At 47.8% G+C, this 20,137-nt stretch overlaps 9 protein-coding genes across 9 annotated transcripts; 3 read left to right on the forward strand and 6 right to left on the reverse strand.

The window, feature by feature from the left end:
- Positions 1–774: 774 nt before the first annotated feature.
- Positions 775–1,949, reverse strand: F5147DRAFT_812683 (uncharacterized protein; the record flags this gene model as incomplete). The annotated part of the gene is made up of 5 exons (XM_041443478.1): positions 775–1,509; positions 1,562–1,618; positions 1,670–1,733; positions 1,789–1,840; positions 1,894–1,949. The coding sequence occupies 5 exons, from the start codon at positions 1,947–1,949 to the stop codon at positions 866–868; spliced, it is 873 nt and encodes a 290-aa protein (XP_041289759.1). The 3' UTR covers positions 775–865.
- A 756-nt stretch (positions 1,950–2,705) lies between these two features.
- Positions 2,706–5,042, reverse strand: F5147DRAFT_319453 (cytochrome P450). The gene is made up of 11 exons (XM_041429206.1): positions 4,554–5,042; positions 4,461–4,504; positions 4,320–4,401; positions 4,195–4,265; positions 4,126–4,140; positions 3,780–4,075; positions 3,668–3,726; positions 3,576–3,615; positions 3,512–3,522; positions 2,939–3,460; positions 2,706–2,891 (listed from the first exon to the last, which is right to left on the reverse strand). Exons 1-11 carry the CDS (start codon positions 4,947–4,949, stop codon positions 2,739–2,741), a joined length of 1,689 nt encoding a protein of 562 aa, XP_041289760.1. The 5' UTR covers positions 4,950–5,042; the 3' UTR covers positions 2,706–2,738.
- Positions 5,043–5,401: 359 nt separating this feature from the next.
- On the forward strand, positions 5,402–6,582 carry F5147DRAFT_319465 (uncharacterized protein). The gene is made up of 4 exons (XM_041429207.1): positions 5,402–5,586; positions 5,651–5,739; positions 5,787–6,334; positions 6,386–6,582. Exons 1-4 carry the CDS (start codon positions 5,429–5,431, stop codon positions 6,458–6,460), a joined length of 870 nt encoding a protein of 289 aa, XP_041289761.1. The 5' UTR covers positions 5,402–5,428; the 3' UTR covers positions 6,461–6,582.
- On the reverse strand, positions 6,475–7,330 carry F5147DRAFT_319468 (flavoprotein). Its single transcript, XM_041429208.1, has 5 exons — positions 7,199–7,330; positions 7,033–7,146; positions 6,852–6,980; positions 6,628–6,799; positions 6,475–6,574 (listed from the first exon to the last, which is right to left on the reverse strand). The coding sequence occupies exons 1-5, from the start codon at positions 7,319–7,321 to the stop codon at positions 6,489–6,491; spliced, it is 624 nt and encodes a 207-aa protein (XP_041289762.1). The 5' UTR covers positions 7,322–7,330; the 3' UTR covers positions 6,475–6,488.
- A 469-nt stretch (positions 7,331–7,799) lies between these two features.
- On the forward strand, positions 7,800–8,888 carry F5147DRAFT_655441 (uncharacterized protein; the record flags this gene model as incomplete). The annotated part of the gene is made up of 5 exons (XM_041433977.1): positions 7,800–8,104; positions 8,145–8,536; positions 8,599–8,649; positions 8,675–8,759; positions 8,831–8,888. 5 exons carry the CDS (start codon positions 7,800–7,802, stop codon positions 8,886–8,888), a joined length of 891 nt encoding a protein of 296 aa, XP_041289763.1.
- Positions 8,889–8,966: 78 nt separating this feature from the next.
- F5147DRAFT_839130 (cytochrome P450) lies at positions 8,967–11,438 on the reverse strand (the record flags this gene model as incomplete). The annotated part of the gene is made up of 12 exons (XM_041444192.1): positions 8,967–9,370; positions 9,419–9,712; positions 9,764–9,940; positions 9,992–10,002; positions 10,056–10,095; positions 10,148–10,206; positions 10,258–10,565; positions 10,615–10,629; positions 10,684–10,754; positions 10,813–10,894; positions 10,950–10,993; positions 11,043–11,438. The coding sequence occupies 12 exons, from the start codon at positions 11,436–11,438 to the stop codon at positions 9,218–9,220; spliced, it is 1,650 nt and encodes a 549-aa protein (XP_041289764.1). The 3' UTR covers positions 8,967–9,217.
- An 810-nt stretch (positions 11,439–12,248) lies between these two features.
- Positions 12,249–14,475, reverse strand: F5147DRAFT_776845 (cytochrome P450; the record flags this gene model as incomplete). The annotated part of the gene is made up of 12 exons (XM_041441903.1): positions 12,249–12,401; positions 12,450–12,743; positions 12,795–12,971; positions 13,023–13,033; positions 13,087–13,126; positions 13,179–13,237; positions 13,289–13,596; positions 13,653–13,667; positions 13,722–13,792; positions 13,851–13,932; positions 13,988–14,031; positions 14,080–14,475. The coding sequence occupies 12 exons, from the start codon at positions 14,473–14,475 to the stop codon at positions 12,249–12,251; spliced, it is 1,650 nt and encodes a 549-aa protein (XP_041289765.1).
- A 718-nt stretch (positions 14,476–15,193) lies between these two features.
- On the forward strand, positions 15,194–15,921 carry F5147DRAFT_776846 (uncharacterized protein; the record flags this gene model as incomplete). The annotated part of the gene is made up of 5 exons (XM_041441904.1): positions 15,194–15,283; positions 15,332–15,466; positions 15,517–15,638; positions 15,700–15,823; positions 15,880–15,921. 5 exons carry the CDS (start codon positions 15,194–15,196, stop codon positions 15,919–15,921), a joined length of 513 nt encoding a protein of 170 aa, XP_041289766.1.
- A 733-nt stretch (positions 15,922–16,654) lies between these two features.
- Positions 16,655–18,437, reverse strand: F5147DRAFT_776847 (uncharacterized protein; the record flags this gene model as incomplete). Its single annotated transcript, XM_041441905.1, has 8 exons — positions 16,655–17,092; positions 17,163–17,239; positions 17,296–17,644; positions 17,706–17,795; positions 17,856–17,993; positions 18,054–18,143; positions 18,204–18,341; positions 18,396–18,437. The coding sequence occupies 8 exons, from the start codon at positions 18,435–18,437 to the stop codon at positions 16,655–16,657; spliced, it is 1,362 nt and encodes a 453-aa protein (XP_041289767.1).
- Positions 18,438–20,137: the final 1,700 nt, after the last annotated feature.

Consider the following 20,137-nt stretch of genomic DNA (forward strand, 5'->3'; position numbering starts at 1 on the left):
AGCCGCGCCCAAGAGCTTGATAGTATCGGTACCGTGTAATACCCCAGTACTTTGCGATCGCCGAGAGTAGGAAACAAATATCAGGTTGCTACGCAATTTACCTGAGGCAGTGAGGAGAGGCGGCGGAACACGAAGCAGTACCAAAAATAGGGTTGAGTGGGCGCAAAAGGCACATGAGGGAGTGACGAGTCCTGACGTTGGCTGTCACGGAGCAAAAGAAGGAAGCCTATACAGCCTATTCCAGGCCACGTCAGTACGCTGATATGGAAGAAGAGTCATGATGTATTAGACCCACTTTCTCACCTATCACAACACACTTTACCGTTTTTGCACGAATACAAGCTCCACGATTATCTCCGTTTCCGGGCGAAGCAACTCTCTAACTTGGCCATAGAGCGAAGTGTTTCCCTCATATCGCGCACGGCTCCGTCGATTGTTCACGTAATTGACAATGGTTGTTGGGGGTAGGAGGAGAACCCTAGACAGATGTGTTCGTTTCCTCTTCATTATGCTGATGTACGGTGACCACTGTGCCGATGCATACAGACTATGATGTATCAGAGGCTTCCTTCCAGATCTAGAAAGTGATGAGGCTTACTATTCAATCACTTCCCATACAACGCAGACCACTGGAGGTGACCTTCCCCAAACGAACGGCACGCAGCACACGAAGGCAAGCTCGTTCTTCAGGAAGAAGATGCAGAAGAAGGTCGAATAAACATCAGAGGAGAATCCAGCCTCCGATAAGGCTATAGAACCAGTCGCCCATGGGCAAGATGGATCTCGGTTGAAACTTAGATACGATCACAAGTTATCATAACCATTCTATCGTACACTAAATTAACATCAATATAAGCAGTAGCGGTCATCTGACCTTGCAGACAATCCATCTTCCTACTGCCCCTTCCTTCGGCCGAAGGTGACCGTCTCGGCATCGCCCATCCATCCATTCCTGTAAAGAAAGACCTGATCCAGGCGTCTGCTCGGTTGAAAGCAGTAAGCATTTGGCCATCCAAGTCTGAGTCTCTTCTGAAGCTGATAGCTCCCTGTATGCACTGCGCAGCACCATCCACGCCTTATCCCTTGCCTTGCTTCTCAGCCGTTCCACCAGCGCGTGCACTGCATCTTGTGATAGACGGACCAGTTCATCATTTGTTTCGTCAGATGATTTGGAAACAGAAAGGAACTGCCTGTATGCATCGTGCCGTGAAAGTGCTTCAACCTTGATGTGGTTAAGGGTGCGGAGGCTTGTTGCTAGATTTGATATCCATAAATATGCTTCTGATGTCCTATCGAGCACGTTGGGCGAGAGATACGAAAGATGTTCAAAGTAGGTCTTTTGTGATGGATATCCTGCGATTAAGTGGTGAAGAAGCAATATCAGCACCGAGCTGATTGGAGGCTGGATTGATGCAGAGGTGTAGAGTTCGGGCAGGAGGTGAGAGAGAATAGAAGATGTCTGGATTGGGGAGTCGAATAGCGAGGAGAGGCAAAGTGAGGTTTCGTACACTGCAGGATGTATAAACGATGAGAAAATTAATGCAAGATCAAGTTAACATACCTTCGATTGCAAAGGCATCACTCCGCTTGGACGCGAAGATTCCTTCTCTAAGCTTTCCTGTGGAGAAATTGGAATATATTCTTGGTCAAGAAGGAACGCAGGACTCACGAAACAAAATTAAGATGTTCTCCTGCCCATCCTTCGTCTGCTTCTCTGTCCAGAACTTGTGTAGCTGTGATCTTCATGATGCCTCATCCCGAATGCCATCAAGCACAGTGCACACCCACCTTCTCACCCACGAACACTCTGTACTGTTCTTGCACCTTGGAATCCTTCAAGCTAACACCTAATAAAGATAAGCTCTAAGAATGAGTCGAGGGATTTGGTCTCACGCATCCCCGCCTTGCTCGAGCCCGCTACTCCGGCTAACTGATGCAATGTGTTCCATTTGGATGTGAGGCGTGGGTTTTGGATCTCTGACTTGAAGAGAAGCGTTCACTCTTCCATGAGCATGTGGTTTCCCCCGCGCGCGGCCCTTGGCACCTCCACGGGCTGTTCTCATGTTGGATATCAGTAGTACACGTAAAGTTAGGTTACTGGGAGAAAGTCTAATAATAAAATATATTGGTTTGTTTGGATCAAAGGCTTTTGGTAAATAAACTGTCAGTAAAAGGCTTAGCTAACTTAGTCGCACTGGAAGTGACATGTCATGACAGCTGGAGGACATTTGCCATCAAATACGAAAGGAATTTTTGTTTTACTTCTGTTATGGTTTGCCTGTGGAGGACTATTCTTGTGCCGGAGTCGCGGTAGCTGGATATGATGGGGGAGACGATGTTTCGCTTCTATCATTACCCTTCGTATACTTATGAGCACGATTTTGAGTGATCTGGCAGAATTGTTATTGCTATCAGACGATAGAAATTTCAGTAGAACCTGGGTCCTGCAGCCTGGAGCGTGTTAAATTGATTACGACCATTGTACAATCACTACCGGGATTTTATTGTGTTCGAAGTGTAGTTTATTTTATGAGTTCTGCAGAATAGTAGATTACTATAAACCGTTACCTTACAAGATTCCACAACTGCTAGTGTATGGTAGTAAACCAAAACTCATCTTGCACTCTAACCGCCTGAGCATGATACATAGCTATACAAAGTCCACATCATAAAAAATGTCCCCCTTGAATAAAGATCTCAGGCCGCAAAATATCTGAACCCGCCAGTGGTCCAACCAATTACTCATACCGACGAACTCTCAAAGGCACTCCAATACTGTCCTCTCCAACAACCCGTGGACGAGGCAAAATTCCCCTCGCAATCTCGACCTGAGTATCTGGTCCATCCCGCATTTCATACACAAAGTTCTTCACCAGAACCGATAAAACCGCCTATATCGCAGTGAGTCATGTCCAACTGGCTGATTCGTATCACTCACCTTGAATTCCGCAAGCGCAAAATCTTTTCCAAGACACGTCCTCGGGCCGTCGACGAATGTCAGCAGATGCCTATGACCTTGGACTTCCTTGGCCTTCCCAGTAATACCATCCTCGGTCAGCCAACGGTCAGGCTTGAATTCTTTTGCGTCAGGTCCCCAGATGGCCAAAGAGCGATTGATTGCCTCGATTGGGATGACGAACAAGGATCCCTTCGCTATAGATATACTGTCCGTCATTTTCCCGGACCCCGTGCACACAGGTTCACTCAGGGGAATCACGTCATCTACGCGTGCCTGTAGATCTACTTTCAGAGTCTCTATGGACAGACAGATAAGTGTACTCACAACACGACTGAACTCAACTACCGGAGGATGGAGTCGTAGAATTTCATGGACAACCGCATCCAAATATGGAAGGTTAGCCTTTAATTGGTCATATGTCGGATCAGCACCAAATGTAAGCAGTTCCTCTCTGAGTCTGGTTTGAACATCGGGGTGTCGCGATAACTCGATCAGCGCCCACTAATCACTACGTGAATATCGAGCATAGAGGTTATTGGACACTAGACCTACTGTAAGACTGACTACCAATGAAGAGTCAGCTAGTATAATGGCAGCGGACAAGAAATCAACTCACTCGACGTCGTTTCGTAACCCGCGAGAAGTAAGACCTTCATCTGTAGGATATCAGCTTGCAAATATTGGCTGTGATAAATTGTCTTCACACACCTGAGCCAATACTTCGTCCTCGGACATACGGAGCTCGGCATCCTGATTTTCAGCTTTGACTGTGATCGTTGCGTCAGTCAAGGAACCACGATGAATCTCTTAGAGAGCGTACTCAGCAGTCCGATGATGGATTTTTCTTCTTCTACCTGTTTCTCCCGGCGACTGCGAACCAACAAGTCATTGGATATTTCACCCATGGTGGCGTTGAGTTTCTTGGTCAGTTTTACCCGGCTATTAGGAATCTTGGTAACGATAGGAAACGCCGACGCGAGCAGGAAAAGAACTTTGTTGAGTGCTGAGACCTTTGGCTTGTTTCCGAAAGTATCAAAGACTTCCGTAACGCTGGCATGCTTTCCGTCGAGTGAGCCAAAATCATGGGAGAAACCAGCAATGCCAATCGTATCCAAACTGCTACTGCGTCACTTTTGAAGCTTGCATGGAAAATATCCATTCCTTACGAAATATGATTCATCCTTGAAGTCGTTCTGATGAGAAGTGCAAGGTATGTATGCTCAAAAGCTACGCACCAGTTTTGAACTTCAATCACTGCATTCCCATCTTTGCTCGATTGTAGATCGGTATCCCACACACTCTTTACCTGTAGAGCTGAAGATCAGATGTATCAAATTTCTTAGATTGCAAATCATTATACCTTATATGCTGAATCATAAAATACTGATGTGAGTTTTCGAATAGCTGCATTACTAAACGCCGGAGTAAGGGCCTTCCGCTGCCTAATTCGCAATATTTTAGTTGACCAGTTTCTGGCGCGAGGACAAGATATAGACAGCACCTCCTGTGACTCTCCCCCTGAGACCATAGTACCCCTCTGCCAACCTGCCAAGAGATATGCAATAGACGATATGAGAAGAGGACATTAACATACCAGGTTCTCTATCAATGTCAGAGACAGGGGCGTCTGTACATAGGTCCATGATTCTCGAGCATAAAAATGTGCGATGGCTCTTGGGTCACTTAGAACGATTCTGGTCTGTCCGAGGACTGAGGGAATCATGTATGCTACCCCATATTCCTGAGCCCAATGTTCATACATTGTAGCACTGTCTTTAGATGAGACGAGGTCGTTCGAAACACCATATACGAGGCTGGTACGAGGTGGACCACGGAGTTGAGTGGTCCTGAGTCGCCAGCGAAGTACCCTTATTACTTTGACGAAAGCCCACAGTGCTGCAAATGAACAAGCGACATTGAATGCGCCAACCGAACGGACGGTTAACCAGAGACTTGATGGAGAGTCAGGTATAGCGATAGAGGCCTTCATTGTAGTGATGAATTCAATGTCTCATCAGATCCAAGTTTATAGCCAATTCTGCGGTACATGGCGGCATGTCTTTGACGAAACTCACCAGTCACCGGCGCCCAGAACTCGCGTCAGCTTGATAGTCTAAATATGATATAATTAGGCAGGGCCGCAGTTGAAGGACATATACACGTGCTGAATTCCATTGTGCCCGAGGAATTGAAACTGACTGGTCACTGTTGCATACACCGGAGGTGTAATTAACTGCGACAACCGTCATCATATCTGACTGTTGTATACATCGGAGGTGTAATTACTGCGATAACCGTCATCATATCAGGGTCAGCATCAGATACACGGTGCTCCGGATCCATCTTGGCAGGAAGGTTCGCACCGTGACAAGGCCATGGGTATTTGAGCGGGAGGTGTAGAAGAAACCCCACGGACAACGGTAAACAAATGATCAACAAATTACCTAAGGTATTTACCCATCAACGACCATGACCATAGAGCCGCCCTTAGATACACCAGATAATGTTTCCCACCAAAAAATCATACAAGTTTCCCTGCGAACAGGTCCTCCGACAAGGGAAGAATTGCTCGCGTACTATCCAGCCAAGTTCACATGGCACCAGCTCAAGACCTTCGTGAATTCTGGGTACTGGTATTTCACCGCCAGTATCAACAAGACAGACGACACTGACTCTGCAACGTCACAAAAGGGATCTTGGGCTACTAAAGCGTGACAAGGCGCTACAAGAAAGATATGATGCGTGGTCTCCAGAGATTGTAAAAGAGTACGGCTCAATTGGTGGGTAATGTAGAGTCAGCATATAGAATTCGCTCAACAGTCTAAAGAGAACTACCTTATCAACCATCGTCTCCAATGGGGGAAGCCAGATACCCTTTCGCTCTTACCCTCAGCACTCGATAGTGATACCAGACTCAAGGACGTATCCATCTCACCATCCAAATCTAATCAGCCCCTCCCAGACAAACCCGAATATTTCAAAGCTGATATCCCGTTCGACTCAAAGTTCATCAGTATCATTCAGAACTCCTGGCCTTACTCCGTCCCTATCGAGATCGAACATACACTCATCTGGTCGCGAGTACCTATCTTCCATCCAGATCTCATCCCACCAGAAGTCGACACACGGGTTCAACAAGATGGGCTGTGTGGGTTTACAGGTAACGACGAGCTTCCACCCTCACCGTCCACCCTACCAGAATGTTTGCCTGCCCTAGCGGAGTGGGGAATCACAATGGACAAATTAGTTCGCAGCCCCAGGGGCAGTCCAGAGATCGAAGAGATGGTGAGGAATGCTGGAAGAGAAATAGATGGTTTTGTGAAACGAAGGTGGGTGGAGAGGGAATGGGAGACTGCATGGTTTGTCAACCCCCCAGTGAGTGAACGAGCCTTTGGCTACGCTGTATCAGACGCTGAGCATTTTCAGAGGCTACAAAGCGTTCCTGGACTAGCACATATACATGTATTCGCGAAGAAGAAGGAATATGTACTCATAGATTAGACCAATATTAGACATAGAATACAGAGTTTTATGATTTGTTGTCTTTGGAAACGAGTTTCATTTGATCCACCACTATCTTCACGATATCACGCCATTCCGTCATAGCACCGAGTCCTTCGAAAAAGAGCCAGTTTATCTACAATAGCAAGAAATAAAAGATCACATACCGACGTCCCCACACGCAAGATTTTTTCCGATTGGCCCGACAACTTGGTAGCGCACGACATCCCGGACGACGTGTAAATGTTCTGCCGTGAGCGGATGCTCGTACATGAGCGTATTCATCGCCGGGAATACGTAAGTCGGTGTCGTAGGTGCCAGCGCGCGAAGCAGAGAGGTCTAAGCAAGAGGTTTGCCATCAAGTACGATATGAATGCGCTGGGAAACATACCGCGAGATTGTCGCAGAGTCCGTGTGCAATCTTTGAGAGCGTGTTCGCCGAGCAGGGAGCGACAAGCACAATATCAGCCCACCTCCTCAACTCGATATGCAGGATCGGATCTCCAATCTTGTACGACCCCTGCCATGGACGTTAAGACGGCTAAGCTCTTCTGGAAAGCGCGTGGATTCACCGACCACTCGTCCTCATCGGTCCACACACGGGCGCCTGCATTGACGACATCTGCAGGGTCATAAAATGCGAGCGACTCCTTGGTCGCAACCACTTCTACTCTGACATTTTGGTACTACGTTGCACACAACATGAGCAAGAGCAGGATTCCAAGGACGGGGACAGACTTGAAGAAGCGCTGAGACAATGAGGGGAGCTTTGATAGATGCTACGCTGCCAGTTGTTATGAGCAACACATGGGCGTGATCTGGGAGGCGCTCTGTTTCAGCAATAAATTGGCGAGCCACCATGGGTGAATAGTAAACGGTGAAATTATTTATTATTACAAATAATCTTGCAAGTTGTTATTTATTTATTATATCGGTCGTACTTATAATAATCCTCTCCAGTCGACCGCGTGGACAGATCATGAAGCTGAAGAGCGGTGAACTTTCACTTGCCAAAATCCATCGACAGGATCCCATAGCTTCTTCGCTGCATTTACCAGCCGAAATCCTGTTTCACATCTTGATTTTACAACCGCTAGTGACATAATGGACTTGCCCTAGCGCCTGTAAAGAAATGATGAATGTCTTGCTCAGGTGCTGTCGTGTATCAAAAGCCTGGTGTGAGGTCGCGAGGGAAATTCTTTATCGTTGTATCCCACTGACTCAGGCCAAATCTCTTCGCCTGCTTCTGCGCACGGTGTTCAGCGAGCGCTTTGATGGCATTTGCCCTGCTCGCGCCCTCTATTTCAGCCCTCGGTTTTCAACTCCCAGGCCTGACGAAATGGAGCTGAGGGAATTTTCAAAACTCGCTGGAACGATTGTTGTGCGCTGCCCGAAGTTGATCTATCTGACAGGAGATCACAGCACCCTGCGCTTCACCAACACAAGGGTTCCCCACAAGTACCCATTTTTGACGGGGCTCAAAGTATCTGGGCAGGACTTACAACTCCTGGCCCCTCTCTTAGTTCAGCTATTCAATCTCGAGTTCTTCGAGATGCACCAGAGCTATGGTGATGGCGATGCCCTCGGACATTCATTTTCGCCGCCTACCTTCAAGCTTTCAAACATATCGATATCTCAGACAGAGTTATCTCCCAGCCTGTGCAAATGGCTATTCTCATCACAGTTCTCAAACCATCGAGTCCTTGGAGGTGCAGGAAGTAGGCTCAGGCTTGTGCCATTTGATCGAGGTCATTGGAGACTTTGTGAAGAAGCTCCACATCAAACAGCTGTTTGATATGATAGTAAGGAGCGACTTGGGTGCTATCAAAGCACTATATGGGTTGCCGAGACTGCGAAGCCTTCGCATCGACGGACAGAGTTTCAAAACAGAACCTTTGCTCAATTTGCAATCATCATTGGAGACATTCGCGTTCTCCAACGCTGTCGCACGTAATGTCCAGGCCCGGCTGGAGTCGGGTTGGCAGCCCTCGTTACGGTCGCTGGATATGTACTGTGGGCCCGGGTTATTGACCTTGTTGCCTTGGATTCCGACCATGACTGAACAGAAGGAAGTTCGTGAGCTGGCGATGACCTGTGCCGTCCGCGGTATCAAATTAAACGAAATATTTGTATTTTAGGCCTCAGTGATCACCAGCATGTAGGTCTGAGAAATTCTTTACACATTAACGGTGTGTGTCTGCATGCGATTCCAAGCTTTTATCTCGGGACTTGCATACATTTCGACTTCGGGCGAAAGACCGTTGGCCTTGATGTCGGTGCTTATTGTCTTCAATACCTTGTCAGTACGATACGCAGTTACCTTTCTCAATACCACACCATAGTCGCGTGATTACTTTGCAACTGCCAAAGATACTGGACGGCTGTGTCGACAATAGATCTTTATGAAGCGTGGGGCGTTACTAAGTAGCTTGAACTTGGGGTCTGAACTGTCCACTCGCAAACGATCAAGTGCGCGGTATTCTATCATATTGGGAATCAGCTCGAGGGAAGGTAATACTTCGTATTCCAAGTATTCAGTACAAAATTCCTGTGTTACAGCCCGAGTGGCAGGTGTCTAGGTATGGGTACAAGCAAAGTGATCAAATTAATATTTCATGTCACCAGCCTTGAAATTCATCGCATATCCAGAGCTAGGCGTTGCACACATTACATTCCTCTTTATGATTTCAATACGACGGTTCCAGTAGGGGATAAGTGACGAAAAACAGAGTAAACTTACTAGTACAACGCAACTGATCACTCATACCGACGAACTCTCAAAGGCACTCCAGTACCATCCTCTCCAACAACCCGTGGACGGGGTAAAACTCCCCACACAATTTCGACTGGGGTATCTGGTCCATCCCGCATCTCAAACACGAAGTTCTTCACCAGAACCGATAAAACCGTCTGTATCACGATGAGTAAGGTTCAAACTGGCTAATCCGCATCACTCACCTTAAATTCTATGACCGCAAAATCTTTTCCAAGACACGTCCTAGGGCCATCAACAAATGTCAGCAGATGCCTATGACCTTGGACTTCCTTGGCCTTCCCACCGATCCCGTCTTCAGTCAACCAACGGTCAGGCTTGAATTCCTTTGCGTGAGGGCCCCAGATAGTCGAAGACCGATTGATTGCCTCCATTGATATCGTGATCAATGTCCCTTTCGCTATAGATATACTATCCGTCATGTTGCCAGACACCGTGCGCACAGGTTCGCTCAAGGGAATGATGTCATCTGCTGCTGCCTGTGGACTTAAAGTTGTCGTGTCTATTCACATGTAGACATATACACTCACAAGACGAGTGGATTCTGGCACTGGAGGATGAAGTCGTAGGGTTTCATGGACAACCGCATCCAGGTACGGGAGGTTGGCCTTTAATTGGTCATATGTCGGATCAGGGCCAAAGGCAAGCAGTTCCTCTCTGAGCGTGGTTTGAACATCGGAGTGTCGTGATAGCTCGATCAGCACCCACTGATAAACGTATGAATAAAGTGCCCAGAAGTAATTATGCAATAAACTCACCGTAAGACTGACTGTAGACGAAGAGTCAGCAAGTGTGATAGCAACGGACAAGAAACCGACTCACTGGACGTCGTCTCATAACCCGCGAGAAGCAAGACCTTCATCTGCGGGATGTCAGCTTGCAAATCATGGCTGTGATACGTCGTCGCCACGGACCTGAGCCACTACTTCCTCCGCCGACATATGAAGCTCGGCATCCTGATCTTCAGATTTAACTGATCGCCACATTAATCAAAAACCTACGATCAATATTTCGAAAAACATACTCAACAATCCGATGAGGGAATTCTCCTCGCCTCCCTGACTCATATTCGCGTCCTTCTCCCGGCGGCTGCGAATCAATAACTCGTTAGATATTTTTTCCATGGTTATGCCAAGTTTCTTGAACAGATTCTGCCGCTTGTTGGGGATCTTGAGAATGATAGGAAATACTGATGCAAGCAGGAAAACAGCTCTGCCCACTGCTGAAGGTGGGTTGTTTCCGAGGGTATCAAACGCTTCGGCCACGCTGACGCGCTTTCCATCGAGCGAACCAAAATCATGGGAGAAACCAGCAATGCCAACCGTGTCCAAACTGATGTTCCATCAGTTCGAGGCGTCAGTGACAAAATATTTTTGCGTACGATATATGATTCATCCTTTGAATCGTTTCGATTAGAAATGACACTTGCTAAGTCAGAAAAGCTACGCACCAGTTCTGGACCTCGATGACCACCTCGTCATCTTTGCTCGATTCTATAACATTATCCCATTGTCCTTTGGCCTGTAAGGTGTGGTATCAAGCTCAGAGATGAAACATTACTCGCACCACAAATCCTCACCTTGTATGCTGAGTCATAGAACACTGATGTGAGCTTCCGAATCGCCGCATTACTGAACGCTGGCGTGAGGGCCTTCCGCTGCCTAATTCGCGGGAAGTCAATTAGTCACTTGCGGAAGGACAAGAGCTGAACAGCACCTCCTGTGGGTTTCTCCCTGAGACCATAGTAATCCTTTACCGGTCTAACAAGAGATATAAAAAAGACGATGTAAGATGATGATGGTTACATACTGATGACTCCAGAAACGCCAACGTAAGGGGTGTCTTCACATACGTCCAAGTCTCTCGAGCGTAGAAATGTGCGATAGCTTTCGGATCACACAGCACGACATTAGTCTGCCCGAGCACGCTTGGAATCATATACACTACCCCATATTCCGTCGCCCAACGTTCATAGATTGCAGCTCTATCGTGAGATGAGATGAGGTCGCGCGAGACGCCATATACGAGGCTGGTACGAGTCGGACCCAACAGTTGAGTCGTCTTCACCCGCCAGCGAAGCATCCTTGACACTTTGATAAGGGCCCATAATGCAGCAAATGAACAAGCAATGTTAAATGCGCCACCCGGACGTATGGTTGTCCAGAGACTTGATGGAGAGGGTACAAATATGGTAAATAGGTTCATCGTTATGTTTGATTCGAAGTTGGATCTATTGGGAGATCATTTATAGGTTGCCGTTTCTATGGATGCTGATAACGGCGTGGGCTACGAAGTTGAATGACTTGTATAGGCACAGGACTATGCCCAACTGCGCTCGGAGCCGGAGCCGTTGTTTTTCGTCAGCAGGGATTATCCATAGAAGCCGAAACCTGTGTCTGACTCGGAATAAGATTCTGAGCACTACTTGGACCTGCTTACCTGAATAAGCGGGAGTGAATGATAGAATATGCATTTTAACTTCCGGCGAAAGACCGTTGGCCTTGATGTCGGTGTTTATTGTCTTCTATACCTTGTCAGTACGATGCACAGTTACCTGTCTCAATACCACACCATAGTCGCGTGATTGCTTTGCAACATCCTGGACGTTTGTATTGACAATCGATTTTTGTGAAGCGTGGGACGTTGCTAAATAATAGCTCAACTTGAACTTGGCGTCTGAACGTTTGAACCATCCACTCGCACACGAGCAGTGAATGTATTCTATCATATTGGGAATCGGCTCGAGAGAAGGTACTGTTTTGTATGCCAAGTATTTGGTACAAAGTTTCTGTGTTACAGCCTGAGTGGTAGGTGCCTAGGTATGGGTACTATGACCGGCAAAATTTCCAAGCAAAGTGATCAAATTGATATTTCATGTCACCAGCCTTGAAATTCATCGCATATCCAGAGCTAGACGTTGCCCATATTACATTTCTCTTCTGATCTCAATACGACGGTTCCAGTAGGGGATAAGTGACGGAAAACAGAGTAAACTTGCTAGTACAATGCAACCGATCATTCATACCGACGGACTCTCAAAGGCACTCCAGTACCATCCTCTCCAACAACCCGTGGACGGGATAAAACTCCCCTCACAATTTCGACTGGAGTATCTGGTCCATCTCGCATCTCAAACACGAAGTTCTTCACCAAAACCGATAAAACCGTCTGTATCACAGTGAATAACGTCCAAACTGGCTGATCCGCATCCCTCACCTTGAATTCCACGATCGCAAAATCTTTTCCGAGACACGTCCTAGGGCCATCAACAAATGTCAGCAGATGCCTATGACCTTGGACTTCCTTGGCCTTCCCACTGATCCCGTCTTCAGTCAGCCAACGGTCAGGCTTGAATTCCTTTGCGTCAGGTCCCCAGATGGCCGAAGACCGATTGATTGCCACGATTGATATCGTGATCAATGTCCCTTTTGCTATAGATATATTGTCTGTCATGTTGCCGGACGCCGTGCGCACAGGTTCGCTCAAGGGAATAACATCATCTGTTGCTGCCTGTGGACTTAAAATTGTCGTGTCTATTCACATGTAGACATACACACTCACAAGACGAGTGGATTCCCCCACTGGAGGATGAAGTCGTAGAGTTTCATGCACAACCGCATCCAGGTACGGGAGGTTGGCCTTTAATTGGTCATATGTTGGATCAGGGCCAAAGGCAAGCAGTTCCTCTCTGAGCCTGGTTTGGACATTGGGGTGTCGTGATAGCTCGATCAGCACCCACTGATCAACGCATGAATAAAATGCCCAGAAGTAATTATGCAATAAACTCACCGTAAGACTGGCTGTAGACGAAGAGTCAGCAAGTGTGATAGCAATGGACAAGAAACCGGCTCACTGGACGTCGTCTCATAACCCGCAAGAAGCAAGACCTTCATCTGCGGGATGTGAGCTCGCAAATCATGGCTGTGATACGTCGTCGCCACGGACCTGAGCCACTACTTCCTCCGCCGACATATGAAGTTCGGCATCCTGACCTTCAGATTTAACTGATCACCACATTAATCGAAAAACTATGATTAATATTTCGAAAAGCATACTCAATAATCCGATGAGGGAATTCTCCTCGCCTCCCTGACTCATATTCGCGTCCTTCTCCCGGCGGCTGCGAATCAATAATTCGTTAGATATTTTTTCCATGGTTATGCCAAGTTTCTTGAACAGATTCTGCCGCTTGTTGGGGATCTTGAGGATGACAGGAAATACTGATGCAAGCAGGAAAACAGCTGTGTCCACTGCTGAAGGTTGGTTGCTTCCGAGGGTATCAAACGCTTCGGCCACGCTGACGCGCTTTCCATCGAGCGAACCAAAATCATGGGAGAAACCAGCAATGCCAACTGTGTCCAAACTGATGCATGATGTTCCGTCAGTTCGAAGCGTCAACGACAAAATATCTTCGCGTACGATATATGATTCATCCTTTGAATCGTTTAAATTAGGAATGGCACCTGCTAAGTCAGAAAAGCTACGCACCAGTTCTGGACCTCGATGACCGCATCGTCATCCTTGCTCGATTCTATAACATTATCCCATTGTCCTTTGGCCTGTAACGTATGGTATCAAGTTCAGAGATGCAACATTACTCGCACCACAAATCCTCACCTTGTATGCTGAGTCATAAAACACCGATGTGAGTTTCCGAATCGCCGCATTACTGAATGCTGGGGTGAGGGCCTTCCGCTGCCTAATTCGCAGGAAGTCAATTAGTCACTTGCGGAAGGACAAGAGCTGAACAGCACCTCCTGTGGGTTTCTCCCTGAGACCATAGTAATCCTTTACCGATCTAACAAGAGATATAAAAAGACGAGGTAAGATGATGAAATCAACATACTGATGAATCCAGAACCGCCAACGTAAGGGGTGTCTTCACATACGTCCACGTCTCTCGAGCATAGAAATGTGCGATAGCTTTCGGATCACACAGCACGACGTTAGTCTGCCCGAGGACGCTCGGAATCATATACACTACCCCATATTCCGTCGCCCAACGTTCATAGATTGCAGCTCTATCGTGAGATGAGGCGAGGTCGCGCGAGACGCCATATACGAGGCTGGTACGAGGCGGACCCAACAGTTGAGTCGTCTTCATTCGCCAGCGAAGCATCCTCAAGACTTTGACAAAAGCCCATAATGCAGCAAATGAACAAGCGACGTTAAATGCGCCACCCGCATGTAAGGTTGTCCAGAGACTTGATGGAGAGGATACAGGGATGGTAAATATGTTCATCGTTATGTTTGGTTCGAAGTGGGATCTATGGGGAGATCATTTATAGGTTGCCGTTTCTATGGGATGCTGAGAACGGCGTGGGCTACGAAGTTGAACGGCTTGTACAGGCACAGGTGACAGGACCCAACTGCGCTCGGAGCCGGTGCCTTTGTTTTTTCGTCAGCAGGGATTATTCATAAAAGCGGAAACCTGTGTCTGTCTCGGAATAAGATGATTGTGAGCACTTCTTTCCCCGCGGAGCAGCTGGACAGTCAACCACAAACAGTTTCCTCTCAGACCAGCATACGCGACCACGTTCAATGGATGGAGTCAAGGACTGACATTGTAAAAGGCAGTGCTGGACCTTCGCACGGACTGTTTCGCGCGCGGACAACTATACACAGCACTCACTGCGGAAACGAGATTTTAGCCAGAGCCTAATCAGAGGGAGACGGCGCGTATAATACGACTCTAAACGTACCTAGCTCATAATCAGACATAAATCCAACGTATCGCAAATTTTGCTCGCTCGGTCCGAAGCAACACATGTAAACAGACGCTTTTCGAACTTCGTCAACACGTCTTTTCCGACCCCGTTTATTGTCTTCAAATACTTGCTATTCCTCATCTATCCAGCCTCGCCAATTCGACCTTTCGACGTCTGTTTAGGTTGTGCTTGAAGCAAAGTAAGTTTTTCAAAAATTTATACAAGTCTCACGTTACAGCTTGTACTTACGCTATGGCAGCCCGCGATGCAATCAAGCTCGAGCTGCCTGTGGGGGTGAAAACATTTAAATTCACTTTTGAGTGCAGAACGCCAGGACCTATAGTGAGTCCCTTGTGCAACTAAATTGATGTTAACTAACTTTCTTTGCAGGCCATCGAAATATCTATCCGCAAGCCTCTCCAGCCGCTAAGCTCACAAGCAGGTAGTGTAGAGGGTCCCGACACCAGCGATGTTCACACCGAGACACCGGGAGTGCTTAACAATTGGTTGAAGGACCAGAAAGTTGTATGTCCTTGCCTAGTTCTATTGATTTATGTCACTGAATAAATTTCAAGGAATATCAATCGTTTTTATTGAGCGCTGCTAAGGCAGGTCCTCCAGTGGTGGATGATAGTGTGACCGAACCTGAGTCGGAGCCAACTGCTGAAGAACTCGTGAGTTTTTCGCAGTTATATTCGTTCGTGTTGCTGAATAGCACATATTTAAGAAACGTGCTGCTCTGCTCAAGTACTTGTTAGTAGTACTGGGCAACTGGTCGAAGCTGTTGATGATAGCGTGACCGAACCAGAGTCTGATATACAGCCACCATTCGAGTCTCCAGAGCCTGCAATGCCGGTGGAATTTACTCGCTGGTACAACATGGTATGTAACACATTCTTTTCTGTGTACTCCCCACCATTTACTGACTTCGGCCTCAGAAAAAACAACAAGATCCTACGTTTGATGAAACTTTAGCATAAGATAGTACTCATTTTGTACAGTAGTACGTTATAAACGCACAGGATCTGACTCTCCAGGGCTCGATGTATTTATCTGATTGGTCGTGAGCGCACTTTGCGGCAGCTTCGACATGGCAAGGGTTCTCACGCAAACGGTCGACCGTTTTTTCAAAGACCGAACGACCGTTTGAAAAGCACGTGAGGTTGGAGGTCACGTGACGCCGGAATTTGCCGCACTTACAGAGTCAGAACATGGCGTGGGGGGTGACATCTAACACGCTCAAAGCTCAAAGCAGCGTGCGTTGCCCCCGTGTCTGTTCCCATTCCGAACAAAAATCATTGATCTTGTTCTCTACGATCTTGTCTTCGGCAGAATAATATCATTGATCCTGTTCTCCTACGATCTTGTCTTCGGCGGAGTTCTCAATATCTTAAGTTGTGAGTGGGCCTGCTGCACGAATAAGGAACACGGTGAGTCGATGAACAAATGAGACCACAATGGCATTGTGTGGGGACAAACAGAACGGACAGAACGAATGGACACCAAATGGAACGAACGGATCAGAATGAACGGACGAAACGGACGAACAGATTGAACAGATTGAACGAATGGGACAAATGGAAGCGGGTAATTAAATGGGGGGATATTTGGAATTCGTTAGTGCGAGAATTGGGAGCTGGGAGGGGAGCCAGTCAAAATAGGGTAACCGGTGAGAGACAAGAGATCTGTGCGCGACTCACCGAAAAAAAAACTTTACTGCTGCAGGTAGTTAATCCTCAGCCATTCCTCACCGTTGCAAGAGACAATCCGGTCGCGGGGAGTGGTTGGGTCAGTGATGAAACCCTTGAACAGTCGAAAAAGCACCATGTTATCCGACTCGTGAACCTCGGTGCGCAAAATCAGCAGCTTCGAAAATGCTTCGGTCTCGAGCAGGTCCGTCTCTCCTGGTCCCTGCATGAAGACATGCTCATAGACGCGCTGGACCATCAACAGGAACACGTGAGGGTGGAATGTTTGGCCCTCAGAGAAGATTCCTCGTGGCTGAGGCCAGGGAGGCAGTTCCTCGCCGGCAGCCTTGGAGGACTGCTTGACACCATCTGCACAATACCCCTTCTTGTGGTTGAGGGGCGAGTTCTCGGGTCCTGGATACATAATTGTTTGACAGCGGGAGCATGTCTGTGCCTTTCGAGCCTTGGAAATAAAATGATGGTTGATGGGTCAGCGCGAACAATGTGCAAACGACCAGACACAAGTGACTGACCTTTCTGCCTGGTTCTTCCTTCACAAGTGGGACGACAGAACAATGATGGCGCCAAAATGACTCGCTGTTTTTGCGTGCTGTTTACCCAATGTCAGAAAAGTAGTTGAGAGATGGTGTTTGCAAATGGACTCACAGGTATAGTCATTCTTGGTGATTTTGCTCATCAGCTTCGGCTCGATGTCACCCAGCGCACGTAGGAGGGCTTGTGGGTTCTTCTGGACGACTGACTGGCCCTTTTTCTTGATGAGACGGTGGTTGTACTCTTCTGTCGCCAGCACCCAGCGCTTTGAAGTCATTTGATATGACAGCCATTTGAACTCAGCCCACATTTCCATAAATAAGTAGAACTCGTCCGAATTTTGGAAGGTGAGCGAGCGAGGATCGATACCCGTGGAAATGGAGAACAGGCACTGAGACTGGGTCTGGCCTGCCGCGATAGCCATCGAGTTATTGATGCCAGTGCTGCCAAGCACTGGGCAATCCTGTGAAGAATTCGGGAGGAAGTTTTCGCATGTAGCGTTGGTCGGGTGTGATTGCACATACCTTTGCAGTAGCCCCAGGAATCACTGGGCGATCGCTGGTGACTCCAGCGCTGGGGGTAATTGCGTTGCTAATGCCAGCGCTGGGGCAATCCTGTGATAATTAGGGAGGAAGTTTTCGCGTGTAACGTTGGTCGGGTGTGATTGCACATACCTCTGCAGTAGCCCCAGGAATCACTGGGCGATCGCTGGTGACTCCAGCACTGGGGGTAATTGCGTTGCTGATGCCAGCGCTGGGGGTAATTGCATTGCTAATGCCAGCTGCGTTGCTGATGCCAGCACTGGGGCAATCCTGTGAGAATTCAGGAGGAAGTTTTCGCATGTAACGTTGGTTGGGTGTAATTGCACATACCTCTGCAGTAGCCCCAGGAATCACTGGGCGATTGCTGGTGACTCCAGCACTGGGGGTAATTGTGTTGCTGATGCCAGCGCTGGGGCAATCCTGTGAGAATTAGGGAGGAAGTTTGCGTGTGTAACGTTGGTCGGGTGTGATGGGACATACCTCTGTGGTAGCCTCAGGAATCACCTGGCAATCCTGTGAGAATTCGGGAGGAAGTTTGTGTGTGTAGCGTTGGTCGGGTGTGATGGGACATACCCCTTGGTCGGGTGTGATAGCAGTGCTGGCAACCACTGGGCGATCCTGCGAGAATTTGGGAGGAAGCTTTCATGTGCTGCACCGTTGATGGTCTTGCACAGAAGGAAAGTACGCATCGAGTCGTCCAGTACCTGGGGCCATGCTAGGGACTTCTGTGCTGGGCAATGCTAAGGTTCATAGTTTTTTGATGGTGCCGCCGCTGGCATCCCCTTCATCGTCCGAGTCCAACGAGATGCAGACAGCCTTTCTCTTTGGTGCTGGAGGTTTCTGCGCGAAAAAAATGAGATATGGGGGGGTTGAATGGAAGTGTTGTTACTTACCATTGGTCTTGAAGTTTCAGCTGGGAGCGTAAGAAGGGCGGGGTCAATTTGCCACTCGTTGATGATGACATTCCGACTGGCAAGAAACACAAGGTCGACTTCCTCACCTGTGGTGGGGTCAACAGACGAATCAAAGAAGTCAAGTAGGCCCTTCTCAACATTCTCCTCCTTGATCAAAAGACCACCGAATGTTGCTACATGATCTGACATAACTAACCCAAAAGTCTCGCCTGAGTCGATGTCACCAAGCTCAGGAAGAAGCTGCAGCTGAGAGTCAGTAGTTTTTTGCTGGAGCATGTTGTGAAGCCTCACTATGTAGTCACAGAGTTGGAGGTGATGTGAACTGTTGGTGAACTTGAGGAATGGCATGAGTTCGGGCCTGCTGAAAGCCACTCACACGTTGCGATGCAGGACAAAATCATGGCCGAGGGCAGTGAGCATTGTCACACCGCTTGGCTGTGCTCGCTGAAGGGAATTCCACCCTTTGTGGGATCCCTCAATGCGACTCCCATCAGCTCTGATGCCTTGGACGCTGCGCTCAAGGCACCCTTTGTGGACATGTTTCAACTGTTCTTGGTGAACCTGAGTCATTATTGTCAGTAGCGATCGATTACAGTGGTACTTAGCGAAAAATGAAACTTACTTTCTGCGCTGCAGCTGACCAAACACCTTTGTCTGCCCATTTGCTGAATGCCACCATAAGCCTCCGTTCCTGCTCTGCTCGGTCCCAGTATTGCACAGGCTGACCTTTCTCGGCATGTGTCTTGAGAATGGCGCCTGTGATGTCAGCAGCGACAGCACCTCGATAAGGACTTTTGCTCGATTGGAGCATGACAGCGATGTATCTTCAAGTGCACATTGAGTAAGTAGAAACTAAGTAAAAGTAGATGCATGGCATTCACCTCGCACTAAAGTGTCAAACATCGAGTTTTGAATCCGTCTCCGGCATTGCAGAGGTCACTGCATTTCGAACTTGGCAGCAATTATCGGCGACCATCATCTTTGGCTGGGGGACATTTAGAATGTTGTGGCGGTGCTTAAGACCTTGAAGGAGTTCAGTTATCTCTGCGTTCGTGTGCGTCTGGCAAAAACGCTACATATGGAACAAATATGTCAGTGAAAAGCTTAGGTGAGTCATTGTCAAAACTTACTCATGAAATGATCTGATTGTCCTCATTCAAAACACTCAATATCCCGCCTTTCAGCTCCCTAGACTTCTGGCGATCCTTGTCGGTAAGTGTGGCCTTACTTGCTGCTTTGAACGTGTTGTCGAGTGAGCCGCATATGGCTGCCAGGTTGGAGAATTAAAGGTTCGTTGGTCACACGAGTCTTTCTGTAAACTAACCTGATAAAGTCTTCAGGTATGCTCCACTCTCCTTTTGCCTTGTGCGTGCGCAGAAGTCTAGGAAGACTTCTGTGATAATCTCACCCGAAATCGATTTGTCAGCATATGCAAGCAGGTCGCTGGCGCTTGAGAATGCCTGGAGTGTCTTCACACATCTTAACAGAGCGTAGGACTTA

The sequence above is a fragment of the Suillus discolor genome, assembly GCF_016758755.1.
Source record: "Suillus discolor strain FC423 chromosome Unknown F5147scaffold_52, whole genome shotgun sequence".
NCBI lineage: Eukaryota > Fungi > Basidiomycota > Agaricomycetes > Boletales > Suillaceae > Suillus > Suillus discolor.